Source organism: Budorcas taxicolor, chromosome 2 (genome assembly GCF_023091745.1).
Source record: "Budorcas taxicolor isolate Tak-1 chromosome 2, Takin1.1, whole genome shotgun sequence".
In the NCBI taxonomy this organism is placed as follows: Eukaryota; Metazoa; Chordata; class Mammalia; order Artiodactyla; family Bovidae; genus Budorcas; species Budorcas taxicolor.
The window spans coordinates 74,178,167-74,190,124 of record NC_068911.1 but is presented as its reverse complement, the minus strand read 5'-3'; the positions used below and the strand labels follow the sequence as shown (position 1 = coordinate 74,190,124).

Here is an 11,958-nt window from a genome sequence, read left to right as displayed (position 1 = left end):
ACTTGAAGATATGTTAACTATGACTTCATAAACTCTTTTGATTAAGTCAAATTATTTGTATTGAGATGATAAAATATGTAATATCAGGTAACAGAATGAATTTTAAAGGATGGGTCTGATTAGAACACACATAATAATCCCAAAAGGAAATCATTTCTTTCTGTCCCTCTTGTCTCTTGTATAATGGTTTTAAGACATCCTGTTTGGCTGGTACAGTTACAAAGTTTAAAAGAACCCTTGCATTGGAAAGGCACTCAAAACTCTAAGGTTTTGATGTAGGTGTTACAAGTTCTACACATTCATGATTATCACAAGTATGGCCCCAGAGATTTCTAGCGATCATGAGTAAATTTTGTTTTTGAATGTAAACTGTAAGTAACTGACAAGGGGTAGATGATACTGCACCATAGAACTCCCAACGATTTTTACATTCGGCACACACGAAGAATAATAATATTTGTATGTTGTTAATTTGGTAAATAGGTGAGCTTAATAGGTGAAATACTGTCTCTGACTTTTTGTGACCCCGTAGACTGTAGCCCACCAGGCTCCTCTGTCCATGGAATTATCCAGGCAGGAATACTGGAGTGGGAAGCCATTCCCTTCTCCAGCGGATCTTCCTGACCGAGGGATCAAACCCGGGTCTCCCTCATTGCAGGCAGATTTCTTTACCATGTGAGCTACCAGTGAATACATTTACATAGGTGAGGTACATTTTGAATAAGGATAACTGGCATGGGCACTGAGGACATTAATGATTGAAGTTCACTAATAACCCAGAACAACCTGGCTGGCAGGCTCCGCTGTGGTCTATCTGAAGTCCCAGAAGAGAGATCAAGGAAATCATCAAATTCATCTCACTCGGTTTCAGTCAAGTTCCCCCTAATTTCAAAACTAGAGCTCAAAGAGGTAAAAACCAACTCCACTACATACTGTTCCATCAGAAAAATGACAGGTTCTTTAAGTCTACAGATCTCTGTTGCCTCACTTTTTTCTTAATTGAAAAAATAAGCAAAAGCTCAGGATGCAAAACTAATTTATTTATCTAAACCATGCTTATTCCAGAAACTATTTTCTTAGCTGCTTTACAAGGCTACATAAAATATGTGATAATTTATGTAATTCCAAATTTCTATGAATTAAAATCCAACAGAACTATAATTTTTCTGTTATTAAAGTCCAAGAGGAATTTGCCAGGTGTTTATTCATAAAGATACTCCACCATATCCTTAATGATATCCTCTACTATAATCATAATACTGAGGAATTATTTCTCACAGAGCTACTTCTGATAGTGACAATGTTTGATGAATTTACATCAAAGAACAATCCAGTAAAGATAATCATCCATGGTTGGAGGGGCAGTGGAGTGGGGACGGTAATAATATTATTGTTGATACAGTCAAGGCTCAATTCGTTACTGATTTAGCTTGAACTGCCGCCTATGGGGTCGCACAGAGTCGGACACGACTGAAGCGACTTAGCAGCAGCAGCAGCAGTGAATACATCTGGGCTTCCCAGGTGGTGTGTGGTAAAGAACTCACCTGCCAATGCAGGAGACTTAAGAGATGTGGGTTCGATCCCTAGGTCAGAAAGATTCCCTGGAGGAGAGCAAGGCAACCCACTCCAGTATTCTTGCCTGGGTAATCCCATGGACAGAGGAGCCTGGTGGGCTACAGTCCATGTGGTCAAAAGAGCTGGAAACAACTGAAAAGACTTAGCATGCACATATGCAAGGATGTATTTTAGGATATAAAATGAACAAACTACATTATCAGTCTAGTAATATATTTACCTCAATTGAGCCTTTCAAAAATATTGAATAAGTGCCCATAAGTTGGCTAACTACTAAAGATATTGCTATTTTATAATGCAAATTGAGAGGACTATGATGGAGAAGGAAATGGCAACCCACTCCAGTATTCTTGCCTGGAGAATTCCATGGACGGAGGAGCTTGGTGGGCTACAGTCCACGGGTCGCAAAGAGTCGGACATGACTTCACTTTCACTTTCACTTTCATGATGGAAAAAAATCTCCTTGTTGAAAATATAAGAGCTAATAAGGGCATATGCCTGAATTTTAGACAATCCAATGTTAAAATTAGACTGCAAGAAGGGGCTAAGATTCTTCTCAGCACTGGTTTCAATTTTCTCTGGAAGGGAGCTATTAATAAGGAAGAACTCAGTCATACTTCTGGTGTTAAGCAATGAACACCTGGAATGTTCATCTTGGACTCAGGCTCACTCTCCTTACCGAAGCCACACTGGCCTATTTCATTCTCTAACTCATCCTTTTCCTGCCCACCAGAGAGCAAGGACTCATTCTTCAGACCTCAAATCAAGTGCCAGGTCCTCATAAAAACCTTTTATGACTCAGAGAAATCCTTTATTAAAGGCTTTCAAACACTATGTTTCTCACTTTTATGGCACCTTCCACATTTTCATTTAATTTTCTTAGGGAATAATTATACTCACCATGTACCCAATAGGTTGCTTCAACCATTAATGACATTATACTTACAATTTTTTCATGTATTACCCACCCTACTTTTTTGCTGAAGTATTGTAAAACAAATTCCACACATCATAAAATTCCAGGGTAAGTTCTTTAAAAAAATAATCACAACACCATTACCAAAATCAAGGAAAATTAGTAATTCTTTAATATTATCCAATACCTAGATCATGCTCAGTTTTCTTTCATTACTCAGAAACATTCTATTATAGTTAATTTGTTCCAATCAAAATACAAAAAAGTAAAACTTTTTTTGGTTTGTAGTTCTGTTGGTTAAGGTATATTATTTATCCTACATGATTTGTTAAAAATACTGAATCACTCATAGAATTTTCCACATTCTTAATTTGGCAGATTACGTCTTCTTAGTGTAATTTAATGCATTCTTCTCTCTTATAGTCTCTAGAAAGAGATGGTTAGATTTAGAAGCTTATTAGGTAGTACAGATTTTGGCAAGAATATATCGGGGTGTTCTATGTTTCCTATTTAAAAACATCAGGAGACACAATGCTTGGTGGTCCCAGTTACAGATTTGCTATAATAATTTTATAGTTTATCTCCCCATTAGACCACTAGCTTCATGAAGATAGTGTATTTGTATTCACTAATTTTTAAATCTCCAATGTTTAATACAATGCCTAATACAGAAAATTGTCAATGATGTTTTATTTAATTATATAGGTGAATTCTAAGATTGTCATTTTATATGGCACATATTTTTTAATACCTACATTCCTACTGTTGTGTATATCTGATTTTTTCTGAAGTTTTGCCAATAACTGAGAATTCATCGACACATTTCACCTAGAAACTATGTAATTGATGGAATAATAAGGTTTCAGCGTTGATTCTCTAGAACGATGATGAAAAATGTGTTCTCTTTCTCACTGTCAAGAAATCACATACCTATAAATATAGATGAAATTTTGCAACTGGAACTCCTCGATAAGAATTACATTAAGAATTTGTGAAGACACTATTTATGTGTCTGGCACATGATGTTGTTCAGTCGCTAAGTCATATCTGACTCTTTGCGACCACACGGACTGCACCATGCCAGGCTTCCTTGTCCTTCGCTATCTCTCCGAGTTTGCTCAAAGTCATGTCCATGACTTTGATTGGCGATGCTAACTAACCATCTCGTTCTCTGCCGCTCACTTCTCCTGGCACATAGCTGACAATAAATATTATATACTATTATTATTATTGTCATTATTATTATTTTAGTTATCCCTGAAAAGGGGACACAGTCCAAGACTTGAGAATTTCATATTGATGAGTATTCTCCATACAGACTGCTGTGCCTTCTTGCAGTTGTCTTCCTGTGTTTCCTATAATTAATCAATACCATTTTTTCAGTTGCTTAGTATACTCTAAGCAGTGCTAAGTGCTTTACAAGCATTTATTTAATTTGAATCTCACAACTTATGACAGATATTATAATATACACCTTACAGATGAAGAACCTGAGGCTTAGAATCGTTAACTTCAGATGTGTAGAGGATACCACCCTAATGACAGAAAGTGAAGAGGAATTAAAGAGCCTCTTGATGAAGGTGAAAGAGGAGAGTTAAAAAGCTGGCTGAAAACTGAAAATTCAAAAAGCAAAGATCACGGCATCCGGTCCCCTCACTTCATGGCAAATAGATGGAGAAAAAATGGAAACGGTGACAGGCTTTATTTTCTTGGGCGACAAAACCACTGTGGCTGCAGCCATGAAATTAAAATACACTTGCTTCTTAGAAGAAAAGCTTTGACAAATCTAGACAGCATATAAAAAGCAGAGACATTACTTTGCTGATAATGGTCCATATATTCAAAGTAATAGTTTTTCCAGTAGTCATATACAGATGTGAGAGTTGAACCATAAAGAAGGCTGAGCGCCAAAGAATTGATTCTTTCAAACTGTGGTGCTGGAGAAGACTCTTGAGAGTCTCTTGGACTACAATGAGATCAAATCAGTCAATCCAAAAGGAAATCCACCCTGATTATTCATTAGAAGGACTGATGGTAAAGCTGAAGTCTCAATACTTTGGCCACCTGATGTGGAGATCCAACTCAGTGGAAAAGACCCTGATGTTGGGAAAGACTGAAGACAGGAGGAGAAGGGGGTGACAGACCATGAGATGGTTGGATGGCATCACCGACTCAATGGACATGAGTTTGAGCAAACTCTGAGAGATAGTGAAGGATGGGGAAGCGTGGTGTGCTGCAGTCCATGGGGTTGCAAAGAGTTGGACCTGACTGAGTGACTGAGTAACAACAACAACAAAGAAAGGTTAACATACTTGGCAAATATCATAAATCTAGTAAGCAGCTAAAATGGACTGAAATCTATATTAATCTGACTGCAAAACTGTGATTTTAGCCAATATAATCCACTGTTTTTTTGTAATGTGAGAATATGAAACACATATGCAATTTCCCTGTAATTTCAACATAGGAATTAGAATTTGCTGAGTGTTATATCAGTCCCCTAAAGAGTCCTCAGTATGTTCCATTTAAAGTTCTTCATTTGCCAGCATTTTCTTATGTGTAAAAAAGAAAAAGAAAATATATCTTGTAAAACTGACTTTTACTCTCATTTTCCCAGAAAACTTCTGTATGACAAAATGTTCTAGTACTCTTCCAGGAAAAGAAATCTTTCATAATTGAAAGACTTTATTTAAATCCAGAAAGGGTTTATGTCATCCAGAATAGCCAAATGAATGGAGATATTGGGAAATTACGAAATACTCTTTCACAGGCAGAGTTAATAGGGCATCTCATCTGAAATAAGAGAAGAATTGTGCTCTTGGATATATCTGTGTGTTCAGTTCAGTTCAGTTCAGTCGCTCAGTCGTGTCCGACTCTTTGTGACGCCATGAATTGCAGCACGCCAGGTCTGCCTGTCCATCACCAACTCCTGGAGTTCACTCAGACTCACATCCATCGAGTCTGTGATGCCATCCAGCCATCTCATCCTCTGTCGTCCCCTTCTCCTCCTGCCCCCAATCCCTCCCAGCATCAGAGTCTTTTCCAATGAGTCAACTCTTCGCATGAGGTGGCCGAAGTACTAGAGTTTCAGCTTTAACATCATTCCTTCCAAAGAAATCCCAGGGTTGATCTCCTTCAGAATGGATTGGTTGGATCTCCTTGCAGTCCAAGGGAGTCTCAAGAGTCTTCTCCAACACCACAGTTCAAAAGCATCAATTCTTCGGCGCTCAGCCTTCTTCACAGTCCAACTCTCACATCCATACATGACTACTGGAAAAACCATAGCCTTGACTAGACGGACCTTGGTTGGCAAAGTAATGTCTCTGCTTTTGAATATGCTATCTAGGTTGGTCATAACTTTTCTTCCAAGGAGTAAGCGTCTTTTAATTTCATGGCTGCAGTCACCATCTACAGTGATTTTGGAGCTCAAAAAAATAGAGTCTGACACTGTTTCCACTATTTCCCCATCTATTTCCCATGAAGTGATGGGACCGGATGCCATGATCTTCGTTTTCTGAATGCTGAGCTTTAAGCCAACTTTTTCACTCTCCTCTTTCACTTTCATTAGAGGCTTTTTAGTTCCTCTTCACTTTCTGCCATAAGGGTGGTGTCATCTGCATACCTGAGGTTATTGATATTTCTCCCGGCAATCTTGATTCCAGCTTGTGTTTCTTCCAGTCCAGCCTATCTCATGATGTACTTTGCATATAATTTAAATAAGCAGGGTGACAATATACACCTGTGTGTAGCTCTTGTCATTTGAAATGCCACTTCAAAACAAATTATACATTCCACATATCATTCGGACTACAATCATTCAACCTGTAGGATCTCAGACTCATTTCTAGAGACCAAAAGCTTTGTAATTTATCTGTGACTTCCTCATGAGTGATATAATGGCTATACTCAATAGCTTCTTTTGATTAATATACATGCTTTCTTCATACCGTCTACAATTGCTTCTTCTTTCAGGGGGATGCACTGACCTCATAGATATATATATCTATCAATAACTTGTCATTTGGTATGATCCTACGTTATGTCATTCAGGCCCTGCTTTTTAGTGGAATGACTTTTCTTGAGTTTCTTCACTGATCACAACTTAATGAAAGAGCTAGTTAATAGAGAGTTATCATTTTCCCCTTTTGGTCCAGCAGAGGCCTTTGGGATTAATGAACTTCTTAGCCAGTCATATCACACATGCCAGCGTGAATCATGGCCCTCTTCCACAATTTTTTTTTTATCTTTTCTATATGAGAGATAAGCAAGATACAGTTCTTCTCCATCCTTTGCTCCCTCAATCTGTCCTTTTTACATCTACTAGAAAATGTAGTTCAAATACTTCTTCCCAGGCAGACAATCTTCATTTGCAAGTGTCAAGAGTGAAAATAGTAAAAAACCCAGAGGGATGGAAGAGAAGGCAAGGCATGGCTCCCTTCCCACAAGTGAGGGCCCTGCAACCAGGTCAATGTGTGGGAGCACTGGACTTGCTTGTGACCACTCTGGGCCGAGCACCTTCCAAAGGACAAACTCTGAGGCAGTGGGGCACCTCACAACACCGGGGAAGGGAGCAACACCTCAGAAGAGGCATGAGTGCCACCCCCTCAGGCTGCTCTGGCCTCTGCCCACCACACACCTGGACGGCTCAGGGGAGGGATACTAGGTGGCGGAGGTAAACCTAGGAAGATGTGTGAGACAGCCAGGTCCTGTAGAATATAGGAAAGCTGCTTCTGGTTGCTTTCTGGGGGCCTATTCTCCCTTTTTGCACACTTACAGCAGAATTTAGATTTTTTTTAAAGAAAATTTTCTATAACTTTAATATTACTTCTGCCAATATTTTTAGATTCATAGACCAGATCTTTTGCTATGAAGCTAAACATCTAAAAGTACATTCAAACAGAACACCAGGGTAATTGAAAATTAGAGTAAAACTGTATTGTTTTACTTATCATGAACTTAATCACTGCACAGATAAAATAACTTCTTATGCCAGGATGGACAGTGCATTTCCTCTTGAAAGAGCCAGAAAGTCATTTTTTTCCCTCTTTTTACAACTTCACTACTATACTTTGATCTAGGTTTTAGTACTTTCTAGCTTCTAAATTGTGGAAGGTGCTATCACTTTTGAATTGAACACTGAAAATGTCCAAAGTCAATTCTAATGTGCTGTATGAAGTAAGTTTAAATCAATAAACTATGCCTGCATTGTGAGAAAAAAAAGTGTACTGCATTACGAGAAGTTCAAATATATATGTATACACCCATAGTTTATTATATATATATAATATATATATATCATGTATATATATATATACATATCTCCATAGTTTATTAGCAGTAGTAATATGCATTTTGGAACAAGAATATTGTATATATTAAATGACCAAAAAATGGTCACTCTTACCACACCACACTCAGAAAAGAATATTATGTAGTAAAAGTGAGCTCTTTTACTAAAATCACTTATGACCTTATCATGTACCATACATAGATATTGAACATCTGTTAGAACACATATGCTCCAAGACTTCAGAAGATACATTCTGACTCTAAAAGAGCATAAAAAAAATCCATACCTCTGCTGTTATTTTTTCTTCTTGAAGTTCTGGTAAAGACTTCTGAAATTCCTGATCAACCGTAGCTTTTTCAGCAGCTGTCTGCTTTTCTTCTTCATAGGATATAGCAAGTAAGCCTAAGAACAAACTTGCCATATAAAAGGCAAACCAAAAACTTATCACCACAAAAAATATCATGTAGACCTTCCCAGAAGCATAAAGGATCTAAGGAGAGGTGGAAAAAAGACAGAGAGGAGATGTTATTTGTCTTACTGTGATCTCTGATTTTAAAATGAAAAAAAAAAAAAAAGAAATTTTGTTAGAATTTAGTTACAAGTGGAATGCAATTACAAGACAGTTAAAGTACTGGCTTTACCTGGAGAAATAAATGAAAAGCTCTTTAACTTTAGACATATATGTAAGATACAAAATAATGGTACAAAACCAGGGAAGAATTTAGTAATTTAATTCAGGGTGAGCATTTGATGTTTTTGTCTTCATTAACAGATCAAACATAATGAAAGGAAAGAACTGTCATCTTTCAATAAAGAAAGCTGGATAGTCCAAATATGAATGACTGTTTTCTTTGCAATGGAATCTTTAAATATATGAAGTATAATAAAGTCAAAGAATGAATGTCTGGATATTATTTTCCTTGGATCATTACTTTAGGGAAACATCAAAACAAAGTACAAAATCATGTCTGTTCAACGAGAGGAGGAATAGGAATATTTGATTATCTGTCAGGATACTTGCTTTCATGAAGAACCTCTAAACAAATAACACAAGAAAATCATATAATTCACATATATTAAGTCATTTATGGATGTGCATGCATGCTTCCCTGGTGGCTGAGACAGTAAAGAATCTGCCTGCAATGCGGGAGGTATGGGTTCAATCCCTGGCTTGGGAAGATCCCCTGGAGGGGGGCATGGCAACCCACTCCAGTATTCTTGCCTGGAAAATCCTCATGGACAGAGGAATCTGGCAGGCTACAGTCCGCAGGGTCACAAAGGGTTGGACAAGACTTGAGACACCAAGCACAGCACATGTGTGCTAAGTTGCTTCAGTCGTGTCTGACTCTGTGACCCTATGAACTGTATCCTGCCAGGTTGCTCTGTCCTAGGGATTCTCCAGACAAGAATACTGGAGTGGGTTGCCACGTCCTCCTCCAGGGGATCTTCCCAAGCAGGGATAGAACCTGCATGTCTTATGTCTCCTGCATTGGCAGGCAGGTTCTTTACTACTAGTGCCACCTGGGAAACCCCATTTATGGATAGAAAAATACAAAGTGGTAGATTTCTAAACCGAGCATCAACTGGCTTTTATTTCAAAATAATTACCTAAGATATATTGAAAAATTTAAAAATTTATGAGTAGATATTACAAACCCAAAATATAGTCCACTGATCTATCCTCACTGATTACAAGCAGATGAACACATATCAGGAAAACATATGGATATGGGAATAGTTTTCATTTTTAAGCATTCATTTGAATCAATAGACAAGTATTACTTACAGAAAATATTGTGTTCATATGAGTCAAGAATGTTTACAAATTAACAGGAAATTCTAACATTTAATCAGAAATAATTTCTTATTAATCTATAGTATGTTTTCCTTTAACAGTATTTTTAATAAACTCTGTTATCCAAGTGAGTAAGCTATTTAAGATTTGGTTAAATATTTTCCCCACTAAATAGCTGTTATCAACAATACATTCTGAAGTCAGTATTAGATATCATGAGTATTGTAGGATATATACATTAATAAATACTTTATGTTTATTATTTCCTTAATTCTATGTAAAACATTTACATTGTATTTACCATGTAAAAAGGAGATGAAATTAGATAAAGATCTCACAGCTGTGGGGAAATGCCTGAATCCAAAATTTTTGCTCTTTCCACTAAATGAAGCTGATGGAAAATAAAAGCATACAATCTTATTAGAATGAAAAAGTGTGCAAATTCAAGTTTTATTGTATTTTAGCAGAGAACAGGGGCTTATTAGAGCCTGTTTACCATATACTTTTATGAAAATCAAATGAAAAGATCTTAGCTCATGGCAAGTATGTGATAAACGTGAACTATGGTTGAATATAACTCCACTCCATGAGGACTGACAACCTGTTTTGTTCATTTCTGTACCAATGCTACATCAGAGTACTTGGATTAAATAATGCTTGTTTAATGAATGGGGAATGATATTCTCCAAAACACAAGCTGTACTCTTTGGGAATAACTGTTGAATGTACATACTCATAGTCGGTTCAATCGAGCAGTGCTGAGTAAAAACTTCAGTCCAAATCAAAGCAAACCTTATCTATACTAGTCAATAAAATCCTAGAGTGCAATAATGTCTTGAAACACTCCAGAATCAGGGCACTCCCAGACTGATGTCTCATTTCCCTGGTGTGTGATGGGATTTCTTTTAAACCACTGCTAACAAGTAAATTAACATACACTTTGAAAGCTGTAAATAAAAAGCAAGACATTCACTATTATATATAAAGTAAACAATTCATAAATATTCACTTAAATTTTTTGTTTATTAAAATTTTATTAAGCATTTTTATATGTTAGATACTGAGAACACAAAAATTAAAATAAAACAAAATACTTTTTAGGTCGTTTATCTCCTAGTGGGCAGAAATGCTGAACAAGCAAATATGAATGCAGAGACTACATCTTAAAGGGCGCTGTGGACCATGCATTTGGACACTGAACTTCATCCTATAGACATTGGGAAATCACTGGAGGATAGCATGGTAAGATTATTTCAGAAATAAGAAGTTCCTAGTGTTGTGGAGGAGGCATGATACTTGTCAAAAAGTTTGACAAATGACAATATACTACTCTTTCAAAATTAGAAAAATACAGTTTGCATAAAGAAAACAATCACTTGTAAGATTTTAAGTACTTCTACTAGAAATATAATTTTCCTACAAGCATGTTTGGTTTACTTGATTTTCATTTAATAATATATTATGAATCTTTGTGCTAAAAATATATTACATTATTATCATTATTATTGGCCTGTAAACACACACATATGCACATACACAACATAATTTATCAAATCAATCATAAAAAGTACAGTACATGTGTGTTTAAAAAGAGTATTCTTCAACTGCACATACTTTTGGAATTTAAAGTAATTATTTTATCTAATATATTTTGATATTAACTATGCTGCTAAAAAACACTGCATATTCCACTTTTCTTTTCTTAAAAGAAAAGCTGAATCTACATTTTTAATGAGTATATATTATATCCTTCTGAGAAACTATGGCACACAAATCATCAATTATGAAAGGAGGCTCAGAATTTTTATTTAAAGCTTTCTGTTACTATAACTGGAGCATGACTGACTATTAAAAGAGGATGAGAAGAAATAGAAGAATTAAAAAGAAATAGTACATTGTAAGCATGAATAATCTTTAGTTTCAGCATGTGAATTCCTAGTTGCAGTACACGGGGTTCCTTGACCAGGGATCAAATTCACTCCCCCTGAATTGGGAGCTCAGAGTCTTAGCCACTGGACCACCAGGGAAGTACCAACAATTTTTTAACAGATGGTAATATCATAGGTTCAGATTTTTTGTCTGAAGAATTAGCACCTAGAAATGCTCTCTAGTTAATATCAAATATATAAGACCACAGAGTAGTACAGTGATCTCTGGTGGATACATGTGTCTTAACTTTGGGGAAGTTATCTGCCTGCTTTGATCTTAGGGTCTTCATGTAAAAGCATATGCACATATTTATACCCTGACCTTGTAGGACTGTTTCAAAGATTCAATAAGATACCAATGCATAAGAACACTGACGTGGGCTCAGTGTTTACATACAGTTTGACTTTGAATAATTCTATTTTCTTCTGGCCTCAAATTCTTCTCCACACAAAA

The 11,958-nt window shown here is 36.5% G+C and overlaps 1 protein-coding gene across 1 annotated transcript in view; it reads right to left on the bottom strand.

Moving 5' to 3' along the window:
• Nucleotides 1-11,958, bottom strand: part of SCN7A (sodium voltage-gated channel alpha subunit 7) — a 58,305-nt gene that overhangs the window by 31,362 nt on the left and 14,985 nt on the right. The window contains exon 9 of the mRNA XM_052664337.1: nt 8,068-8,271. Within this exon, the coding sequence (XP_052520297.1) occupies nt 8,068-8,271 (204 nt within the window). The remainder of the gene's footprint in view (nt 1-8,067; nt 8,272-11,958) is intronic.